Source organism: Theropithecus gelada, chromosome 18 (genome assembly GCF_003255815.1).
Source record: "Theropithecus gelada isolate Dixy chromosome 18, Tgel_1.0, whole genome shotgun sequence".
NCBI classification, from domain to species: domain Eukaryota; kingdom Metazoa; phylum Chordata; class Mammalia; order Primates; family Cercopithecidae; genus Theropithecus; species Theropithecus gelada.
Window position 1 is genome coordinate 10,129,125 of NC_037686.1, and position 23,983 is coordinate 10,153,107.

The 23,983-nt window shown below is 40.5% G+C and overlaps 1 protein-coding gene across 2 annotated transcripts in view; it reads left to right on the forward strand.

The window, feature by feature from the left end:
- The window catches only part of MYOM1 (myomesin 1), a 147,615-nt gene that overhangs the window by 67,692 nt on the left and 55,940 nt on the right, over positions 1 to 23,983 (forward strand). Inside the window, exons 12-19 of one of the 2 annotated variants that reach the window (XM_025365122.1) lie at positions 356 to 555; positions 2,950 to 3,006; positions 7,603 to 7,727; positions 13,731 to 13,914; positions 14,656 to 14,830; positions 18,246 to 18,367; positions 20,566 to 20,853; positions 23,208 to 23,404. In XM_025365122.1, coding sequence (XP_025220907.1) covers positions 356 to 555; positions 2,950 to 3,006; positions 7,603 to 7,727; positions 13,731 to 13,914; positions 14,656 to 14,830; positions 18,246 to 18,367; positions 20,566 to 20,853; positions 23,208 to 23,404 — 1,348 coding nt within the window. The remainder of the gene's footprint in view (positions 1 to 355; positions 556 to 2,949; positions 3,007 to 7,602; positions 7,728 to 13,730; positions 13,915 to 14,655; positions 14,831 to 18,245; positions 18,368 to 20,565; positions 20,854 to 23,207; positions 23,405 to 23,983) is intronic. The other variant, XM_025365123.1, reaches the window with a different exon arrangement.

Below are 23,983 nucleotides of genomic sequence, written 5' to 3' on the forward strand. Positions count from 1 at the left end.
TAGAATTGAAGGCATCCGCCGGGGGGATGTTTGGGGGTCCTCTCCAGTGCTAAGATTGGATATATTTATCTGCTTAGCCCAGCAGCCCCCAAACCCCTCTGCTTTGTACACAAGGCCCCTTAGACGCCTGCCTTTTATGCGTTCAGGAAGGACCTGAGGCTTCTTTCCTCTTGGTAAAGAAGACACAGTGCATTTGAGTGAAACTGGGTGCCTGCAGTTCACCAGCTAGCGACCCACGCCTGACTTGGATGTTTTACTGGGAGATCTGAAACAACTGGGTGATTTTGCAGCTCTGGAGATATTCATTAAGCCATACTTCTTTTACTAGTTTTGTCAATCATGCTCATTCCTTTAGGTGTGAGGTGGGCACAGATAACTGGTCGCAGTGCAATGACACACCTGTGAAGTTTGCTCGTTTTCCTGTCACTGGATTGATCGAAGGTCGTTCCTATATCTTCCGAGTTCGAGCTGTGAATAAAACGGGAATAGGTTTCCCATCTCGAGTTTCCGAGCCCGTGGCTGCTCTGGATCCAGCTGAGAAAGCTAGACTTAAAAGTAAGCACTTTTCATTTTTCAGGACCTTCCCTAAACCTTTTTAAAATGACTGCAAGAATCAGCTTCATTGCAAGGTTGTTCCTCTCTCTTCCACTAGAGGGAGACAAGAACAAGAAATCCTTTTTTCATCAGAAAATCCGAGGGGGAAAAATCCCCCAAAAACTTTGCCTTAGTCATTCTCTTAAGGGTTTTATTTTATTTTATTTTATTTTATTCAGAAACATTTATATTGTTAAACTGAGTTCCAGGCATTGTGTGTGGAATGAAGTATGAAAGCAAAGAGCCTGGAGAACATTCTTATTCCCATTATTATACATTCCAAAAATAATTTTTTTTTCTGCCTCTAGGTCTATTTCTTTACCTTGGAGTCCTCCCTTAGAGCACTAATATCTCAGCACAGTACGTCTCTCTATATCAAAGGAAAAACAGATAGACAACATTATGTCTAATCTAGGTTTGAGTTCTCATATTAGACTGTCAAAAATCATCTTTTCAGGCCAGGCGTGGTGGCTCACACCTGTAATCCCAGCACTTGGCAAAGATGGGAGGATTGCTTGAGCCTAGGAGTTCTGAGAGCAGCCCCGGCAACATAGAAAGACCCCATCTTTACAAAAAAAAAAAAAAAAAAAAAAAAAGCCAGGCATGGTAGCATACACCTGTAAGTCCCAGCTACTTAGGAGGCTGAGGTGCGAGGATTGCTAGAGTCCAGGAGGTCAAGGCTGCAGTGAGCTGTGATCACACCATTGCACTCCAGCCTGGGCAACAGAGTGAGACCCTGTCTCAATAATAACAATAATAATAATCTTTTAATAAATTTAGTCTCCAAGTCTTAATGTCAAAACCATGGTACATGAATCATGCCCTATATTTGTTTCATGGAAACCCATATGGCATCTCCAACAATAGGGAACGTAAAATGACATTACGAGAAGTGTTGGATAGTAACATTTCAGTCTTATGCCAGGCTTCTCAACCTTGGCCCTACTGGCATTTTAGGCCAGTAATTCTTTGTCGTTGCGGGAGGTGGCTGGGGGTGTCCTGTTCATTGCCGGAGGCCGAGCAACATCCCTTGTCTCTACCCACTAGATACCAGCAGTGTCATGGAGACACTACCAAATATCACCTGAGGGGCAAAATCACCTTTCTAGAGGACTGCTGGTCTATGCTACATTCACAGTGTTATTCTTTACCTTCAGTACATGTAGTGGCATCATAAAAGTCTAATTAAAATAAAGTCACTGACTGGTTGTGGTGGCTCACACCTGTAATCTCAGCACTCTGGGAGGCCGAGGTGGGTGGATCACCTGAGGTCAGGAGTTCGTGACCAGCCTGGCCAACATGGCGAAACCCCGTCTCTACTAAAAATACAAAAAATTATCCAGGCGTGGTGGCAGGCACCTGTAATCCCAGCTACTTGGAAGGCTGAGGCAGAAGAATCATTTGAACCCGGGAGGCAGAGGTTGCAGTGAGCCGAGATCACGCCACTGCACTCCAGCCTGGGCGACGGCGAGACTCCATCTCAAAATGATAATAATAATATTACCATTTCCCCAGCAACCGTGTCACATCAGGCTCCTTGATTGCTCTTCAGTCACTTTTCACCAACCCTCTGACCTCCTGCCCTCTTTTCTGAACTTGCAAATTCCATCTCATACATTCGTTTTCTCCTCTTTTATCAATTCTATTCAAAATAAGATTTGTTTGAATTAAAAATAAGTTATCTTCTTCACCGCCTTTCCGTTTTTGCACAAACTCTGACAGAAAGTCCCCTGGTTAATGCAAGAGTAGAACCACTCTCTCTTTCTGTTTATGGGATCACACAAGTGAAATTTCCTCTTTAACTTTGTACCCGTATCATTCATTTTCCTTGCTCAGGATCTCAACTGATTTCCTTTGGAGATAATGTTTTTCAAAATGTAATGGGAAAGATTTGCTTTGCTGAGCTTTACTGCAGGATCAGCACTCCCTCTCCTCTTTCATCTTATTATGACAGATAAATAACTACTGGACTTACAATTGTTCTGGAAATGTTTCTCCCAAACGCATGCTATCTCTTCAGGGGGATGAGCAAGCCTACCTGTTCCAGGAGATTCATACTGGACAGTTAAATGAACACAGGTTACTTACCTAGCTTGTGCCAGTACAGTTCCAGAAACGTCCACTCAGCCAGTCCAGGCAGATTCCAGGCTCCAGGAGATTATGAGTACCTTGAGGACAGGGGCTGTGTTTCCCACAATGCCCTCTACATGATTGATACCATTCATGGGAAAACACAGAAGTCTACTAGTAACAACCCCAGTTGTGACTAATCTGGCCACGTTCCCAACTCATCAGTGCAGCTGATAAATTGCACACTTGTGAACGTTTGTAATTCTTCTATTTGTCTTTGTTCAGGTCGCCCCTCAGCACCCTGGACTGGACAGATCATTGTTACTGAAGAAGAACCTTCAGGTAAGAAGTCTGGTTGCCCCAGATACTATTGCTGATGTTTTGCTAAGCAGTTTGGCTTTTGTTGTAGAGGGGGCCGTGTGTATTGCTTAAGATGTTTTGGGAAGAACATTCTAAAATATATGGAGATTGTAAGTAACTTAAGTCAGAGAATCCCATTTTATTTTCAAAGCTTTATTAAGGTGTAATTGTCATACAATATACTGCAAATATGTAACATGTACAATTTGATAAATTTTACATATATGTAGCCATGAAACCATCACCATTTTCAAAATAATGAACATACTTATCACCCCTAAAATTTCCCCTTCCCCTTCGTAATTCCTCCCTTTCATGTCTCCCCATCTCCAGCCATCACTGATCTGCTTTCTGTCACTGTAGTTTACGTTGTCCACAATTGTAGATCAATTGAATCGTGTTCGTTTTTGTCTGTTTTTCTTTACTCAGCAAAATTATTTTGAGATTTATCTACATTGGTGTGTGTATCAATTCATTCCAATGTATTTATCCATTCACTGTTGAAAGCTTCTATGAACATTCTTAACTGTTTCTGTGGACATATGCTTTCGTTTATATCGTGCGTAAATACCTAGGAGTTGAATGGATGTATTATGTGGTAAGTGTATGCTTAATTTTTAAAGGAACTGCCAACTGTTTTCCGAAATGATCGTACCATGTTCCATTCTCACCAGCACCACATGAGAGTTCCAGTTGCTCCCGCCTTGTCACTAGGACTTAGTGTGGCCAGTCTTTCTAATTTTAGCCGTTCTAGTGGGTTCATAGTGGTATTTCTTTGTGGCTTTGATTTGCATTTTATTCGTAATGTCGAGCATCTTTTCATGTGTTAATTTGCCGGTTTTTGTGACATTGGGCATCTTTGTCAAATCCAGTTATTCTTCCTGTTTTTTACCCCCTGGAAATGTTATAACGTTCGTTTTTACATTTCACTTTGTGACGCATTTAAAATTAATTTTTTCTATGTTACAAGAAGTAAGGGTCTCAGTTATTACTATCATTCATACTTGCATATGGCTATTAAATTATTTCAGCAATATCTATTGAAAAGATTATTCTTTACCCAACGAATTTGTCTTGGCACCATTGTCAAATTCAATTTATTACATATTTGCAGATCAATTTCTGGAATCTCTATTGGTCAATTTTCTTTCCCCTCCATCAATACCATGCTGTCTTTATTACTACAGCTTTTCTGAGTTTCATTTTATTTCACATATAAATTTTAGCATCTTAAAATCACTGTAAGTCCTCTAATCTTATGTTGGTTTTTTTCCTCCCAAGGTTGTTTCAGCTATTCTGTCTTTACCTTTCTATATAAATTTTAAAATCAGCTTATCAACTTCTACAAAACACATGCTGGGATTTCAACTGAACAGTATTGAGTCCTTTGATTTATGAACATAGCCTGTATCTCCATTCATTCAGCTTTGCTTTCATTTCTCTCACCTTAGGAGTTTTAGTGTGCAGGCCCTGCACATTTTTATAGATTTAATCTCAAGTATTTCAGATTTCTGATGATGCTGTAAATGGTATTGCTTTTTACTTTAATTTGTTTTTGATGCTAGTATAAAGAAACACAATTGATTTTTGTATATTGATTTTGTGTCCTGCATCCTTGCTGAACTAATTTATTAATTCTCACAAACGTTAGGGTTTTTTATAAAATTTATTATGGATTTTCTATTACAGGATTATGCCATCTGTAAATAAAGATAAATTAATGTCTTCCTTTTCAATCTGGATACCTTTTATTTCTTTTTCTTTCCTTATTGCTCCATCTAGAACCTTTAGTACAATGTTGAATAGAAGTGGTAGACTGGTCATCTTTGCCGTTTCCCGATCTCAGGGGGAAAGCATTCAGGCTGTCACCATTAAGTCTAACATTAAGTGTAGGTTTTGTATAGATATCCTTTATCCAGTTGAGAAAAATTTATTATACTCCTGGTTTTCTGAGAGTTTATATTAGGGAAAAGTGTTGGATTTTGTCAAATGCTTTTCCTGTTTCTATTGAGAAGATAATATGATTTTTATTTTTCCACTTAACATGTTGAATTACACTGATTAATTTTAGATTATTAAACCTAAATAAAGTAAGTGACGCAAACTAAACCTCACAGTCTTGGGTTGAATGTCACTATGTTATGCTGTGTTATACATTGCTGGAGTTTACTTGCTAAAAATTTTTTAAGGAATTCTTGTATCTATATTCATAAAAGATATTGGTCTGTGGTTTTTCCTAGGAAAGTCTTGGCTTGGTTTTGGTATTAGGGTAACGAGTGGAAAGTGTTCCCATTATTTTAATTTTTCAAAAGAGCTTGTGTGGACTTCCATTTTTTTTTTTTTATTAAACATTTAGTATAATTTACCAGTGGAGCCATCTAGGCCTGGAGGTTTGTTTTTTGGTTTGTTTGTTTTGTTTTGTTGTGGGAAGCTTTTACACTGCAAATTCAATTTTTAAAATAAATTTAGGACTATTCAGGTCATTTACTTTTTCTTGAGTAAAATTTAATAGTTTTCATCTTTCAAGAAACTTATTCATTTATAAAGTTGTTCATATTTTCTTATTATCCTTTTAATATCTGCGGAATTTGTAGTGGTGTCACCTCTCTCATTCCTGATATTCGTGTTTTACCTCCTTTGTCCTGACCTGACTTTTCATAGTCTACCTTCCAGTAATATTACATTACTTCACATGTAGTGTAAGAATTTACAACAGTGCTTTTTTTTTTTTTTTTTTTTTTTTTTTTTTTTTTTTTTTTTTTTTTTAAGACAGGGTCTCTCTCTGTTGCCCAGGCTGGAGTGCAGTGGCATGATCATGGCTCACTGCAGCCTCAACCTCTTGGGCTCAAGCAATTCTCCCACCTCAGCCTCCCAAGTAGCTGGGGCTGTAGGTACATACCACCATACCTGGCTAATTTTTGTATTTTTTGTAGAGATGGGGTTTCACCAAGTTGCCCAGGCTGGTCTCAAACTCCTGAGCTCAAGCAATTCACTTGCCTTGGCCTCTCAAAGTGTCTGGATTACAGGCATGAGCCATCGTGCCTGGCCTGCAACAGTATTATTCCATTGCCCACTCTTACCCTTGGTGCTGTTATTGTCATACATTTTATTTGCATATTTATTGTAAACTACGTAATATGATATTATTATTTTGACTGTAGTCAATTATCTTTCAGAGATATAAAATGTAAGAAAAAAGGTTTTATTCACTCACATTTTTATCATTTCCGTTGCTTTTCATTTCTTTGTATAAATCCAGATTTCCATTTGATATGATTTTCTTTTCACCCGAAGCACTTCCTTGAACATTTCTTGTAGTGCTGGTATTTTATCCTTTGTTATGTGAAAAAAAACCTCTATTTTACCTTCATTCTTGAACTATATCTTCACTAAGTATAGAATTCTAGGTTGACAGTTTTTTCTCTCAGTACTTTAAGAGCTTTGTCCAGCATAATGCAGATCTACACTACAAGAATGATTGCTTTTATTCTTATTTTTGTTCCTCAATATATAATGTGTCTTTTCTATCTGCTTTTAATATATTCTCTTTATCACTAGTTTTTACCGTTTGATTATGATATGCATTGTGTAGTTTTCTTCATATATCTTGTGCTTAGGGTTTGCAGGTTTCTCTAATCTGTGAGTTTGTAGTTTTCATCAGATTTGGAAATTTTTCATCATTATTTCTTTAAATACTTTTTCTGTACCCCATTATTTTTCTTGACCTCTGGAGTCTATGTATTTCCAGTCTCCTTCCCCCCTGCCTGATAAGACCAACTTCACTGTTACTGTAAACTGAAACTGTCCTAAACTTTACTAAAACTATAAACTCAGCTCCACTGGGTCCTTGGCTCCTGCCTATCTGCTTAGAGGATTCAATGCCCCACTTATTTTCATATCTGAGCCAGGGTAAATCCTGCTTGTTGGGGGTTCACGTGGCTCGAAACTCTAGATGCTCTGGGACTTCTGGGATCAGGGTGCCTCTGAAAGTTTGTCCTTGCTTTCACCCTAACACTCCTGACCTGGCCTCAGAACTAAAGATAAGAAGAGTATCCTAGATTCCTTAGCTCTATATTCTAAATGAGCAATGGGGCTGGCCGCTGTGGCTCACGCCTGTAATCCCAGCAATTTGGGAGGCCAAGGCAGGAGGATCACTTCAGCTCAGGAGTCCAAGACCAGCCTGGGCAACATAGGGAGACCTCGTCTCTACAAAAAAAAAAAAAAAAAATTGAATTATGTAGGTGTGGTGGTGTGCACCTGTGGTCCCAGCTATTTGGAAGGCTGAGGTGGGAGGATCACTTGGGCCCAGGAGGTCAGGGCAGCAGTGAGACAAAATTGCACCACTGCACGCCAGCGTGGGTGGTAGAGTGAGACCCTTTCCCCCACAAAAAAACCAAAACAACAACAACTGCTCAATGGCATTTGAAGAATGAATGAATGAATGATGTTGTGGGGGAATTTTAGAGGCAAGGTATTTCTTTATACTATGGAGCCACAAAGAGAGCAGCATCTGTGGCTCTCTGAGTATCCTGGGCTACCCAGAATGTGTGCTTCTCATGTTTCCTGGTTGTTTTTCAGAGGGTATTGTGCCTGGCCCCCCGACAGACCTCTCTGTCACTGAGGCCACCCGGAGCTACGTGGTGCTCAGCTGGAAGCCCCCTCGTCAGCGTGGTCATGAGGGCATTATGTACTTTGTGGAAAAGGTAAGATTCTAGAATCAACATGACCTCATACTACCTCCTAACGATTTCTTTAGAAAAGTAGAGGCTAAATTCCCAGGGACAATGGAATGAGGGAGGAGGGGAACATTTCCTGAACTCACTAGATCTTTATAAACTGTGAACTTTCTCCATAGAACGAAGTGTATAACACAGAACTGTGCCTGAGAATCTAGGGGTTTATGGATCCCCAAGACTCACCCATAGACTCCTAAGAGATCCAGACCCAATATCATAGCCCCTACAAGAAGAGAAATGTTCCTGAAATAGTAGATTGCCTGTATGACAATGTTTTCTAGGGACCTTCCTGTCTCCCTTGCTCGGTAATGGCTTTTCATCTCTCTACCACTCCTCCTTCTGTAGCAGGGCATGAACATCGTGAGGCTAGAAGGGAGCGGGGAACAGAGAAAGGGCAATACTCTCAAATGGCTGGGAGTGTGGAAGACAGCAACCTCACGCCGCTGTACTTGGCTAGCTCCACTCTGAGTACAGATAGCGGAATGAGGTCAGGGATCACAAAACAGTAAATATTGGCAAGTTCTTTCCCCAGATAGCTTACAATTATGTTGGGAATTAGAACATTAGAGAAGGCAGCATGCAATGAAGGCCCAGAATGGGTGGAACGAATGAGAACGGTATGTGAATCAACCACGCATCCGTATTTGAGGGGAGTTCTGGGAACGAATGAGAACCGTATGTGAATCAACCACACATCCGTATTTGAGGGGAGTTCTGATAAGGATTTATGCCCAACAAATGGAGAAGAGCCAAGACCTGTACAGGACATTATTTTGGGGGAACTGACTGCCACAAGTGTAGAAACAGGAGAGCTGCCAGGCAAGGCACAGGTCTTAGAGGGGCAAGAAGTCCTTGACTAACAGGATCATGGCTACTGGAAAATGACATTTAAAGAGAATTTGCTTAAAACGAGGTTCAAAATCTATTTGTTAAAAAGGTTCTGATTAGGATATAATTGAGAAAATGAAAGAAAATAAGTTTATTTTATCCCATATGTAAGAGCTTTATATTTTTATTGGTAGCGATGCACCATTTTTTAGAACAATAAATGAAACAAGTGTTTGTACTTTAAAATTTTTTTAAATGAAATTGTGTGATAGCATGAAAAGGTATCATTTACTTTACATTTTACTTTCATAGCAAAATCATAGAATTTTTTAAAATAAAAATACGGTGCTCAATTAATTTTCCTAAAGGTCGTTCTCTTTCATCCTTAATACTGTTTTGGTCATTCGATTTTGTAACACCTATTAGGTCACCTTCCCTGATAATTATTGCAAGATAATACGTTTCATAGGTATATAGGTGTATGCAAACTTCCGCAAATTAGGTAACAACATAAAGACAATACGCAAATATCTTTGAGCTGCATTCTTCACTTCCTTTTTATTCCTAGCAAAATGGTGACAATGGATGCCTTATCTCCTCTACATGCAATATGGATATCTTCCAAGAGAGTCTTGTTTTACAGAAATAATATTAAATTTTTATATACTTTCTAGATATCAACTTCAAATATAATATAACTTGAGTAGTATTCTAAGCCTTTTTTTTTTTTTTTTTTTTGAGATGGAGTCTCTCTGTTGCCCAGGCTGGAGTGCAGTGACACAATCTCAGCTCACTGCAAACTCCGCCTCCCCAGTCTAAGCAATTCTGCTTCAGCCTCCTGAGTAGCTGGGATTACAGGCATGAGCCACCATGCCCAGCTAAATTTTGTATTTTTAGTAGAGACAGGGTTTTACCATGTTGGCCAGGGTGGTCTCGAGCTCCTGACCTCAAGTAATCCTCCTGCCTCAGCCTCCCAAAGTGCTTGGATTACAGGCATGAGCCACCACGCCTGGCTGCATTGTAAGCTTTTTAAAAGAAAATAGATGGCAAAAATAGAGTGGTGGATCGATGTTCATTTCCTAGTGTGTTTAATACACACCCCCACTGAATCTCTCTGAAACACTCCACAGGAAGAAGGTTCTGAATAACCTCTGTGACAGTAATTACCGTCTTTCCTATAATAAGGACACATAACAACGATTCAGAAGCGTTTTCTGCAGATGAGTCAGCTTTGGCTGCTGCTGAACCTTTCCTCTGGTCATATAAACTCTAATTTCTCTGTGGAAGTCTGTAACTTCCCTAGACCTAAATACCTATGAGTTTGTGATTAAAATTTTAAATATTCTTCCTCCAGCACACCTATTGGCATGGAACAGAAGGGGGCGTTTATGAACACAGTACTATGTAGAGAGGCCTGCACAGGGCACAGAACACAGAACACCCAGGATGTTGGGTCTTGAGGACACAGAACACATCCAGGGACCTGGGGTACATTTGCAGAGCCATCCAAATGTCAAACTGTTCTGAGCTGAGACTAAAATTATTTCTGATGCAGCTCTTCTGATATGCTGACCTTTCTAAAGGGAAAAGGTTTGTGCGCTCCTGTCCCTGCCGTGTCTGTTCCAGGACGCCCTGCGCCCGGCATGCTGCCCTTTGGGCCACCCCTGTGCTTGTTCTTCTTCATGGCATGTCCTTGATCCCCAGAACGGGTGAAATCGAAGGGTTTATTAGCAAGGGACTCAGATGAATCAGTCCTTGGACTTCCAGCCTCCCCGTCCTACTGTCTTCTTTTTAGTCCCAAACATTTTCCTCAGGTGTTTTACGTCCTGAGCACTTTCTCTCACTCCCCTATCAAAAATCTGATCGTGTCAGAGACAAGGACTGTATCACTCGTTAACAGCAGAAATGAACATGGCTAAGATTTGCACTGTTCTAAGCACCTTACATTAATTAACCCACTTAATTCTTAGAGTAGCCCTATGTGGTAAATACCTTTGTTTTCATCATGCCTGTATATTTTTACATGTTTTGTAGAGATGAGGTCTCCTTAGGTTGCCCAGGCTGATCTCAAACTTCTGGGGTCAAGTGATCCTCCCGTTAGCCTCCTAAAGTGCTGGGATTACAGTTGTGAGCCACTGTGCCTTCTGTACCACTCCTTCTTCTGTAGCATGAACATCGTGAGGCTAGAAGGGAGCGGGGAACAGAGAAAGGCATAACAGATCATGCCTATTTTGTAGATGAGGAAACTGACGCATAGAAAGGTATATAATTTGCCTGAGGTCACAGAGCTGGTGCAAAACAGAACTGAGATTTGAACCCCAGCAGTCTGGTTCAGGTGCATAAATCCAACAATTACACCGGGTCGCCTTTCAATCTTCCCAGGCTTGTCTTCTCTTCTGGAAAATGTTGACAATCATACAATACTACCTCCACAGTACCTACTCCATGGCATAGTTGAGAGCTGTAAAGAGTTATAATGGCTACAAAGTTTTCAGAACAGCGAAAGGCAGCTATTTTTTATGAGAGTATAAACAACTGATAATGGCTTAAGAATTTGCCGGGGCGGAATATGTCAAAAGAAATTAAAGCCATAAACAAAAAGATTAAAGGTCTGAGAGAATTTCGTCGCACAGGAGACAGCAGACACACAAAAGATATGTTATAAAAAACACTGCAAGGAACTTTAGAGGTTACCTTGTCAAATTGGCTCATTTTATAGAAGACGAAACTGAGGCCGAGAGCATGTGTGTGGCTTTCCAAGGTCACGTGGCTTGTTATTAACAGAAAGGGACCAGATCCCATCCCTTTGACTCCTCTATGCCATGCCATGTTACCTCCTTGTCAAGTCAAGGAAGATCATGCTGTGTGATGGACTCATAAAGTTAAAGTCCCAGAAATGGACCATCCTGACAGCTGGTCAATCTGTCACGAGATGTGGATTTCAGAAAAGTCTTTTGAAACCGTTAAAAATTTCTCTAGCAAAATCAGGCAAGAGTTTCTAAATTTCTTCTCTGACCAACCATGGGCAAAGTTGGAAATTAAAATAGGAGGGAAAAAGGATTACCAAAGGCTTCTGACAGTTTTCTTACAATATCTTCTACCAGAGCTCAAATATACACCACGTCCTTCATTCGAGGATTTCCAAGTCACTCTACATCATTTTCATTTTAAGAATAGAGTCTCATTAAATTAGTTTTCCCATTAATTATTCTAAGACTTGAGCAAAAAAAGAGAATATCTTTTTTTAATCTGGATTTTATTGATAAATAATTAATGCATATATTTACAGGGTACACTGAATATTTTGATATATCCTTGCAATATGTAATGATCAAATCAGAGTAATTGGGGTACCCATCACCTCAAACATTTATTATTTGTGTTGAGAAAATTCCAAATCTTACCTTTAAGGTATTTTGAAATATGTAATAAATTATTGATAACTGTAGTCACCCTACTGTGCTATTGAACACTAGAACTTATTTCTTCTAATTGTATTTTTGTGCCCATTAACCAACCTGTCTTCGCCACTGCCCCCAACCCTTCTCAGCCTCTGGTAACCACCGTTCTACTCTCTACCTCCACGAGATCAAACTTTCTAGCTCCCACATATGAGTGAGAACATGAGATATTTGTCTTTATGTGCCGTAATGACCTCCAATTCTATTCATATTGCTGCAAATGACAGGAGTTCATTCTTTTTTATGGCTAAATAGTATTCCGTTGTGCATATTTACCACAGTTTCTTTATCCATTCATCCACTGATGGGCACCTGGGTTGATTCCATATTTTGGCTATTGTGAGCAATGCAGCAATAAACATGGGAGTGCAGACATCTCTTTGACATGCTGATTTTCCTTCTTTTGGATATATACCCAGCAGTGGGATTGCTGGATCATATAGTAGAAGAACATCTTCATCTTTCATTCATTTAGAAAAAAAAAGACTGTAGTTGATTATGTACTATTTGCCAGATGGAATTCTATGCTCTGTCATAAAGCAGTGGACAAAGCTCCCTGAGCTTATGTGATTTGCTCTTCAGTGGAGGAGACAACAAATAATTTCAAATAGTGATACATGACTAAAGAAGAATAAAGCAGACTAAGAAACAGAGAGTGATAAGAAAAGGACCAAGAATTCTTTTAAATAGGTAATGGGCAGGCCAGGCGCAGTGGCTCATGCCTGTGGGAGGCTGAAGTGGGTGGATCACTTGAACCCAAGAGTTAGAAACCAGCCTAGGCAAAATGGGGAAACCTCATCTCTACAGAAAAATACAAAAATTAGCCAGGTGTGGTGGCATGTGCCTGTAGTTCCAACTACTTGGGAGGCTGAGGTAGGAGGATCACTTGAACCCAAAGAGGTCAAGGCTGCAGTGAGCTGTAATTGTGCCACTGTACTCCAGCCTGGGTGACAGGGTAAGACCCTGTCTCAAAAATAAAATAAAATAAAATAAAATTTAATTAGAAAATTACCTGACCCCAGACTATCCTTGAAATAAGACTTTTGTAAGCAGATTATTGTATTTAGTTAACAAAAGAAGCAGAGTATTTAAGTAGCATATTTTTCAAACAATACAATGCTATATTAGTCCATTTTCATGCCGTTGATAACGACATACCAGAGACTGGGTAATTTATAAAGAAAAAGAGGTTTAATGGACTCACAGTTCCATGTGGCTGGGGAGGCCTCACAATCATGGTGGAAGGCGAAAGGCATGTCTTACATGGTGGCAGGGAAGAGACAGAATAAGAACCAAGTGAAAGAGGTTTCTCCTTTTAAAACCATCAGCTCTCGTGAGACTTATTCACTACCACAAGAACGGTATGGGGGAAACCGCCCCCCCATGATTCAATTATTATCTCCCACCAGCTCCCTCCCACACACATGGGAATTATGGGAGCTACAATTCTAGATGAGATCTGGGCAGGGACACAGCCAAACCATATCAAAAGCCATGTTTGATTTAGAGAATCCTACAAACTTCAGATGCCTCATCCCCTATTTCCTCCGAATCTCTCCTCCAGTCCAGCTTGCATTACAGGGAGTGGTTTGTTGTAGATGAATGAAACTTGGAGATGCCTGGCCTGGATTCTCGCTTGGGCTTGCTGTGCTTTCAGTGAGTTTCCCTGTTCTTGCTGCAGTGTGAGGCAGGAACAGAAAACTGGCAGCGAGTGAACACGGAGCTCCCGGTGAAGTCTCCCCGCTTTGCTCTGTTTGACCTGGCCGAGGGGAAATCCTACTGTTTCCGCGTGCGCTGTTCTAATTCTGCAGGCGTTGGCGAGCCCTCGGATGCGACGGAGGTGACTGTAGTAGGGGACAAACTTGGTAAGCAACTGTAAACTTCTTTTCCTTCAAGAGAAAATTTCAAAGCAAGAATCTAACTAGTATTATGTGTATTTGGCCAGGAGTAAAAATGGTGACATATTTCTTTCATATTATAATTTTATTTGATGGCTGTACTTAACCTATGCATTAAACAAAAATTCATTGTTTTTGTTTATGAAAAGTAAACTTCTTTGGGAGTTTCAACAATATTGATAATGTGTTTTTTCTGAAGTTCATGGACATTTAGTTTATCCATACTCCCTGTTTTTAAATTTTTTGCTTTAAAAAATACCATGTAGGCCAGGCGCGTTGGCTCATGCCTGTAATCTGAGCACTTTGGGAGGCCGAGGCAGGCGGATCACCTGAGTCCAAGAGTTTGAGACCAGCCTGGCCAACATGGTGAAACCCTGTCTCTACCAAATATACAAAAATTAGCCAGGCGTTGTGGCGCATGCCTGGTACTTCCAGCTATTCAGGAGGCTGAGGTGGGAAAATTACCTGAACCCAGGAGGCGGGGGCTGCAGTGAGCCAAGATCCCACCACTGCTCTCTAGCCTGGGCGACAGAGCGCGCGACTCAGTCTCAAAAAAAAAAAAAAAAAGAAAAGAAAATCATAAAATAAAGCAGCTGTCCCTTTGACATGACGCAGTATGTAAAATACCTAGGTGTGTGTTTGTGCATAGATAATAAGGATGAATTTTTAAAACCACCTGAGTTTGATCACCATGTTCCTCTTTCTCAGATATCCCCAAGGCTCCTGGCAAAATCATCCCGAGTAGAAACACAGACACCTCGGTGGTGGTTTCGTGGGAGGAGTCCACAGATGCCAAAGAGCTGGTCGGGTACTACATAGAGGCGAGCATTGCTGGCTCTGGCAAGTGGGAGCCCTGTAACAACAACCCCGTGAAGGGCTCACGGTAACTCAACTGGGCATGCAGGGTGGGCAACCATAGACAACCATATGTCTCTGGAGCTGCCATAGACACACACAGCACGCAGACATCCAGTGAAGGAGATTTTTTTTTTTAAAAAAAATTACATTTTTTGGCTGGAAGTGGTGGCTTACACCTGTAATCCTAGCACTTTGGGAGGCCGAGGTGGGAAGATTGCTTGAAACCAGAAGTTCAAGACCAACCTGGCCAACATAATGAAACCCTGTCTCTACAAACAAACAAACAAAAACACAAGAAAACATTATACTTTAAATAAACCAATGCAGTGGCAGGCCTGTAGTCCCAGCTACTCAAGAGGCTGAGGTGGGAGGGTCCCTTGAGCTTGAGTTCAACTACAGCTTGAGTTCGAAGCTGTAGTATACAACGACCAGGCCTATAAATAGCCACTGCCAGCCTGGGCAACATAGGGAGACCCCATCTCTAAAAAACAAAACAGAACAAGGCTGGATGTAGTGGCCCATGCCTCTAATCTCAACACTTTGGGAGGCCAAGGTGGGCCGACTGCTTGAGCCCAGGAGTTTGAGACCTGATTGAACCCAGGAGTTTGAGACCAGCCTGAGCAACCTGGCAAAAACCTGCCTCTACAAAAAGTACAAAAATCAGCCCAGCATGGTGGTGTGCTATAGTCCCAGCTACTCAAGAGGTTGAAGTGGGAGAATTGCTTGAGCCTAGGAGGTCAAGGCTGCAGTGAGCTATGATCACACCACCGTATGCTAGCCTGGGCAACAGAGCAACACCCTGTCTCAAAAAACAAAAAAGCAAAGCAAAACAATTACACTTTAGATATTTAAATGAATTTAAAATTGATCATATTAGATGCAATACATCTTTTTTAAAAAGGTTTACTTGTGATGTTAAACACTTAACAACACATAATGCCAACTATTTTAAGAGTTCGTTTCATAGTGCTTTTGCTGCTTCTTCCTTTTTTATGCCTCTGATTTTATATCTAATATGCAACGTGATATTAGATTCTGAGGATCTAATATGCTCTACTTAACATAAATTACCCAGGAATTTTAAATGAAGAGAAAAAAGTATCAACATTTTACAAATTCTGGACATCAACATGATTAAACCCAGTGCTAAGTAGACATAGTAACACCAAAACAAAGACATTCAGAATAATTTGCTGCCTCTTTGTGTCTGTTTCTAATGGGGGTAGGCTTGTTTTTTTTTCTTGCTTTCAACCCTTTTATCAATCAGCTTTGCACATTGATGGTGAATTCTGGTCTGCACCCAGACCAGAGACCAATCTGAGAGGGGGATGCCGCCCTCCCAGAAATTGTCAAATAGACTTGTTCGGCACCTTCTGGCTTGGACCGCTTCTCAGTCCAAGGACCCCCATAGAATGAGTTGGTTTTGCAGAATGTGAGATAATAGAGGTAAACAGATTAATTAGGGAAGGCAATATGTTTTGTAAGAGATTCTTTTAGCCTATTGGTGCATTTCATTTTTCCTCGGAGTTATCCAGCATTTTCCTGCGACTATTTAGAAATGCTGGTGGTGTATGGGCAGGAGCTGTTGGAGGGCAGGCACCATTTTTTGTTCATCTTTTTTTTTTTTTTTTTTTTTTTTTTGAGACGGAGTCTCGCTGTGCTCCCAGGCTGGAGTGCAGTGGCGTGATCTCGGCTCACTGCAAGCTCCGCCTCCCGGGTTCACGCCATTCTCCTGCCTCAGCCTCCCAAGTAGCTGAGACTACAGGCGCCCGCCACCACGCCCGGCTAGTTTTTTGTATTTTTAGTAGAGACGGGGTTTCACCATGTTAGCCAGGATAGTCTCGATCTCCTGACCTCGTGATCCACCCGCCTCGGCCTCCCAAAGTGCTGGGATTACAGGCTTGAGCCACCGCGCCCGGCCTTTTGTTCATCTTTTGTCCACAGTACCTAGCTCAGTGTCTGGAACACCGAGACCTCAATAAATATTTGCTGAAGCAAGCTGACTCTAAGGACTAAAGGACTGGCCTAGATTGTGGCTCCTTGGTTAAATACTTGAACATGCTAATACTCACAGATTTGTTAGCAGACCTGTTATTTCCTCTGGCTGCAGTCCTTAGGATGGATTCAAATGTTACAGTGATTCATAAAACAGCTATTTATAGCCATAATAGCTATGAAAAGAGTGAGGCTGTTTTACGGATGAAGCTGCCCATGGATTCACGCCTCATTATTGGGTCTTCATATCTAAATGGTAATTCTAGAATCCATTGTTCACCTTGTCTTCAGATTCTATAGTAATTTCCCAAGTAAGTACATTCCTTGGCATGCAGGGAGACAGTGACTAGGCCTCTATGACAAGGAGCTACCAATGCCTTACAGCCATAGTTATGTACCTGAAATAGTCATTAATCATATTATTAATTGAGTATTAGGCTTAATACCTGGGTGATGAAATAATCTGTCAACAAACCCCTGTGACATGAGTTTACCAATATAACAAACCTTCACATGTATCCCTGAGCCTAAAATAAAAGTTAAAAAATATATATGAGTTGGCTGGGCTTGGTGGCTCTTGCCTGTAATCCCAGCACTTTGGGAGGCCAAGGCAGGTGGATCACGAGGTCAGGAGTTCAAGACCAGCCTGGCCAAGATGGTGAAATCCCATCTCTAGTAAAAATACAAAAAAATTAACCAGGTGTGGTGGTGGGCACTTGTAGTCCCAGCTACTCAGTCAGCTACCCAGCTTCTCAGACTGAGGCAGAGAATTGCTTGAACCTAGGAGGCGGAGGTTGCAGTGACCTGAGATTGCACCACTGCACTCCAGCCTGGACAACAGAGTGAGACTCCATCTCAAAAAAAAAAAAAAATATATATATATATATATATATGAGTTATACTCTAAAATTATTATTAAAAATAATAACATTAATACTAATTATTATTTCTTAAGTGCCTCATATATGCCAGGCCCTATAATAGGGACTTTATATACTTTATAACTAACCTCTACATGGAAATTATCATGTAAGCATCATTATCCCTATTTTACTGGTGAGCATTCAGTGAAGACCAGGGCTCCTCATTTTTTGACAGGTTGGGTTTAGAAAAGTGCCTTAGTTACCTTCTTGTCTAAAGTATATACATTACCTGAATCTTTCTACATCTTTTTCTTTCTTTAAAAGAATGAATTATTAGCTGGGCATGCTGCTTACAACTGTAATCCCAGCACTTTAGGAGGCTGAGGTGGGAGGGAGGATGGCTTGAGGCCAGGAGTTCAAGACCAGCCTGGGCAACACAGCAAGACCCCATTTCTATTTAACACAAATTACAAAAAAAAAAAAAAAATTGTTTTCATAAAGCCACATCCACTCCATTAAGCTAACAATCATCTTCCCTAATCTTCCTCCTAGGAAAATATTTTAAAACTTTTTTCCTTTTAGATTTACTTGTCATGGATTGGTGACTGGTCAGAGTTATATTTTCCGGGTCAGAGCAGTCAATGCAGCTGGACTTAGTGAATATTCCCAGGATTCAGAAGCTATTGAAGTCAAAGCTGCTATTGGTAAGTTCCTTACGCATAACTGTATGGGGGAAAAATGGATTTTTCTATGTTAGAAAGGAAGATACTATCATCTCCAGAAATTATTTAGCTTCCAATATTGCTGGATGATTGCATCCTTAGATGATCATTTTCTCTGACTCTAAGTGATGTCTAACCTTCCATAGCTGTCATTTTACAGACCTTCATCACTTATCCAGATTCTGTGCATCCGTAGCCTTTTCATCTTCACGAGCCCAGGTTTCCTCAGATATTTCCCATTGTGTGAAACTCCATTCTGACTTCGTGCTCATCCTGGGACTGTGAAGGGCCATCCCAATTCCATGAAGTGGTATATCACCCATAACACAGATCGTCTTGTCCCTAAAAGCCATTTGGTCTATGCCAGAGCCTGGCTTGTTTTTGCTAACAGAACATTAACATGCTTCTTATAAACCCCTCTGAAATTCATGCAAGGCACATGTAATTGCTTAATCATATGTTTCATCTCTGCTTGCAAAGTAACCAATGGAATAAAGCGAGTAATAAAGTAATTATATGTGTGTATGTGATGTACCTCCCAATCCTGGGTAAAGTAGAAAAGGACCCAGGTGATTAGAAACAATCAAAATAGGCCGGGCGCGGTGGCTCAAGCCTGTAATCCCAGCACTTTGGGAGGCCGAGGCGGGTGGATCACGAGGTCAGGAGATCGAGACCATCCTGGCTAACATGGTGAAACCCCGTCTCTACTAAAAATACAAAAAACTAGCCGGGCGTGGTGGCGGGCGCCTGTAGTCCCAGCTACTCGGAGGCTGAGGCGGGAGAATGGCGTGAACCCGGGAGGCGGAGCTTGCAGTGAGCCGAGATCGCGCCACTGCACTCCAGCCTGGGCGACACGGCGAGACTCCGTCTCAAAAAAAAAAAAAAAAAAAAAAAAAAAAAAAAAAAAAAAAGAAACAATCAAAATAATATTTGTGGGTGAGCACAGGGGCTTACACCTGTAATCCCAGCACTTTGGGAGGAAGAGGCAGGCAGATCGCTTGAGTCCAGGAGTTTGAGACCAGCCTGGGCAACATAGTGAGATCCCGTTTCTAAAAATAAAAATAAATTAGCCAGGCATGGTGGTGCATGTCTGTAGTCCCAGCTATTCAGAAGGCTGAGGCAGTTGGATCACTTGAGTCCCAGAATTCAAGGCATCTGTGAACTATGATCTCACCACTGCACCCCACCCTGGACAACAAAGCAAGATCCTGTGTCTGAAATAAATACATAAATAAAATAAAATGTTTGTATAGTAACACATGTTTTTTAAAAAGATGATTTAATATTGATTGTCTTCAGTTAGCATCTCATATTACTTTTTCATATTCCTTATAACATAGAGGTCGGGCGCAGTGGCTCACGCCTGTAATCCCAGCATTTTGGGAGGCTGAGGTGGGTGGATCACTTGAGGTCAGGAGTTTGAGACCAACCTGGCCAACATGGTGAAACCCTGTCTCTACTGAAAATACAAAAATTAGCCAGGTATGGTGGTGCATGCCTATAATCCTAGCTACTTAGGAGGCTGAGGCACGAGAATTGCTTGAACCCAGAAGGTGGAGGTTGCAGTGAGCCGAGATTGTGCCAGTGCACTCCAGCCTGGGGGACAGAGTGAGACTCCATCCAAAAAAAAAAAAAAAAAAAAAAAGAAGAAAAAGAAGAAAGAAAAGGAAGGAAGATTCCTTATAATGTGAACCATTGTAAACATGTCTCTTTGAGGTTGGGAGATACAGACCATTACTACTGTAGTACTGCACATAATTCGAAGTGTTATAAAATCAGGATCTTTAATGTTATGTCTCTTGTGCACTTTATCGTCCTTTTTTCATTCTGTTGAATAATAGGGCTTGTATCTCTCAAGAAATGTCTAAGATTTGCTTTTCCTTATATATACTAAAAACCCTTTGGGTTGTGCAAATTGAAATGGTTCCTATTCTATCTGTGGCTTTTTTGTTCTCATTTCTTCTTTTTCCAGAATATGGAGAAGTTGAAATGTTCTTTGGTGTACATTCTGTGAAATGTAGTCTTTCATATTTCTTGCAAATGCGAGCAATTTTCTTTAAGCCAAGATTGTTTTTGTTCTGCTTGTGGTCCTAATGTTTTTTTTCTTTGTTCTATCCCATAAGAGCAACTGATACTCTGTCCGGGCTCAATGCGTTTCTGTTGTTGTCTGGCAATTGTAGGGGGAGGAGTGTCTCCAGATGTGTGTCCTGCACTGAGCGATGAGCCTGGTGGACTAACTGCCTCCAGGGGGCGCGTGCATGAAGCCTCCCCGCCAACCTTCCAGAAAGATGCTTTGCTTGGTAGCAAACCTAACAAACCTTCACTACCCAGTAGCTCTCAAAACCTGGGCCAAACAGAAGTGAGTAAAGTAAGTGAAACAGTTCAGGAAGAGCTTACCCCACCACCACAGAAAGCGGCTCCTCAGGGGAAAAGTAAGTCTGACCCCCTGAAAAAGAAGACAGACAGAGGTGAGAGTTGAGAAAGTGAAGCTGTTCCATCCGTCTCCATCAATGTCCTCACCTCTCATCGTCTACATCACATCCTTCATCCATGTTTGCTTTCATCAGTGTCCATTCTTATTGTATGTGTTTTCAGCTAGCCGTCTGAAATGCGTACTTTCATCTGATGACGGGGAAAAGTAATTGTCTATGGGTTTGGCTTTTACACATCATTTTGGGTGCTTAATGATGCTAGAATGTTTCCAATAGTTTGGTTATAGAGCCTTTCTTGGTTTGTCAGGCAGATACACCTCTGGCCTCATTTTGCTAAGAGAATGAGATATGAGAGCAGGAAGTTCTTGGTACTGCTAGCCTGTGTGAGGTCCTTTGAAATGGTCATGTTTGGAACACGTAGAGGAGAAAGATCTCACAAAGAAGGTGACATCGTACCAGGGTCATAGTTGTTACCTTCTTGCTCATCCTCAGATTATTAAGCGGTTATTCACATTTAACTTAAATAGTTTGCAAGAAAAATCGACACTGGAAAATTAATTTTTTAAGTAAAAAAGTATATAAAAAGAGTTAAAAATTCTAAAATAATAATAATTTAAATAGCTACTTACTACTTTTTGAAATGAAAAAAGAAAAGAAAAACATAGCTATAAATATATCTTTGAGTGACCATGAAAAGTTTAAAAGTTAAAATTATAATCACATATAGCTATATTGTTTGATATATGATCCTCATTCCCAGAAGTGATTTATTGAAGACAATCTATCAGTAGGCTAAGAATGATCTGATTAGGATATTTGGTACCTGTGACTAATATATCCTAGAAGACATTGTTTTTCCTATCAAATAAAAATGAACTGACGAGCATGTGGTGATAAATTTTTAAATGCTTCTCATCCATTTCTTTTTTCTACCCCCCCCCAACTTCTATAACCGCCTCTATTTTATGACACCTTTCTTTGTCCCTCAACTCGAGAGGAGATATTCATTTGAGAGCACATATTCAACAGTGCTCTGAAATAGAGGGAGAGAGAGAAAGCTTTTTTTAAATGTAAAGAATAGAAGGAGGCTGGTAAGTGGAGATGAGATGAATGTATTTTATTTTAAAAGCCTTCATTCTTCTGATACTCTTTTTGGATAAGAATGAGATAGTTCCTTTATCTCCTATAATCCAAATAAATATTCAGAAAATTCTCTTTGATGTTATTGCATCTCTAGATAGATTTCTTTCCACCACTTCACCCCCTCTCTTCACGGAAACTGTAATTTCAGTAGTTGAGTGAAAAGCTGATCAGCAAAGCCACATAAATGAAGGAGGACTTTTGAAATATCCTCCAAATATTTTTCTAGCTAAGCACTGATAAACATGGTGACAGCTGTATAGCATTGTACCACATGAAAAATACTCTAACATCAGATTAAAAATAATGTGACAAAAGTATTATACACTAAGAGAAAGTCACATAGCAGATTGTGCCTGTTTTTTTAAAATGTTTTCCAAACGTGTCATTTAGCTGAGCTCTAGAGTCAATTTTTCTTGTGTGCAGACAGAGCTGTGTAGTTGTAAGGTCTCACAAGGGTAAGCGTGCCTGAATGGTGAAATGCTAACCATTTGAGAAATATATGGAAATTCTGGGCCAGGTGTGGTGGCTCACGCCTGTAATCCCAGCACTTTGGGAGGCTGAGGTGGGTGGATCACCTAAGGTCAGGAGTTCGAGACCAGCCTAGCCAACATGGTGAAACCCTGCCTCTACTAATAATACAAAAATTAGCCAGGCATGGTGGTGCACACCTATAATCCCAGCTACTCGGGAGGCTGAGGCAGGAGAATCGCTTGAACCCGGGAGATGGAAGTTGCAGTGAGCCAAGATGGTGCCATTACACCCCAGCCTGGGCGACAAGAGTGAAAACCCATCTCAAAAAAAAAAAAAAAAAAAGATATATATATATAAAAAATATATATATATACACACACACATATATGGAAATTCTGAATAAGCAAATCGCAGCAGAAATTGATATATACATTCCATTTTCCTCAGGGAACAAATGAAAACTAAACCACATAAAGAAACAAAAATTAAACCTTGGGAATAATATATCTACTTATGAGGAAAAAAATCATTTTCTTTCGGGGTATTGTACTATTTTGCTAGGACAGGTTCATTTTATCTTTGGAATAATAATTGTAGTGTACTTTTTCCTGTGTCCATTGCATACACCAAGTCGAATGTCAAGTTAATGATCAGCCTTGCATTTTAGTTTTATACTGCAAGGTCTAGTGCCCTCATATGTGGCATCAACGGAAATGTTTATATATAGAATCATACATGCATTTCTGCCTACTCACAAGCTATTCATATTGCCATAGCACCACCATCTCCACCCCATGATATCACCTGTCTTGAAAGTTTTCGTGACTCAATGGTTCTTGGATGGAAGCAACCAGATAAGATTGGAGGGGCAGAAATTACTGGCTATTATGTGAACTATCGCGAGGTCATTGATGGGGTACCAGGAAAATGGAGAGAAGCCAATGTCAAGGCTGTCAGTGAGGAGGCATACAAGGTAAGCACGCGACTTTCTGTAGCGTGGCGTGTCCTATGTATGACACTATGCTTGCACGCCCAGGCACGCACACACCCACCACCTTGTAAGAGACTCACGTCATTTCTCCAGAGTCCACTGTCTGCAGTGGCATGAGTTTTGTGAAAAATATACTGTGGTGAATACAAGTAGTTTGGCTAACCAGGCAGGATTTATATTTCCTGATTCATACACATAAGCATAATAATTTCCTAGAATATTTACTATGAAATGTGCGCTTACTGTACAAACTAATTTTTTTTTCAAAACTTACGAAGTATCTACAATTAATATGCCACTAGCCTCAAGAGTCCCAGGATCCTTCCAAAGCCCTCAAGTTGAGGAAAAAAAAAAAAGAGTCTTAGGATTTAATGACACTCTGGATTTTTAACTTTCTTTTTTTTTTTTTTCCTTTTCCTTTTTTTTTTTTTCCTTTTTCTCTTTTTTTTTTTTTTTTTTTTTGAGATGGAGTCTTGCTCTGTCACCCAAGCCGGAATGCAGGAGCATGATCTCAACTCACCGCAACCTCCACCTCCCAGGTTCAAGCAATTCTCCTGCCTC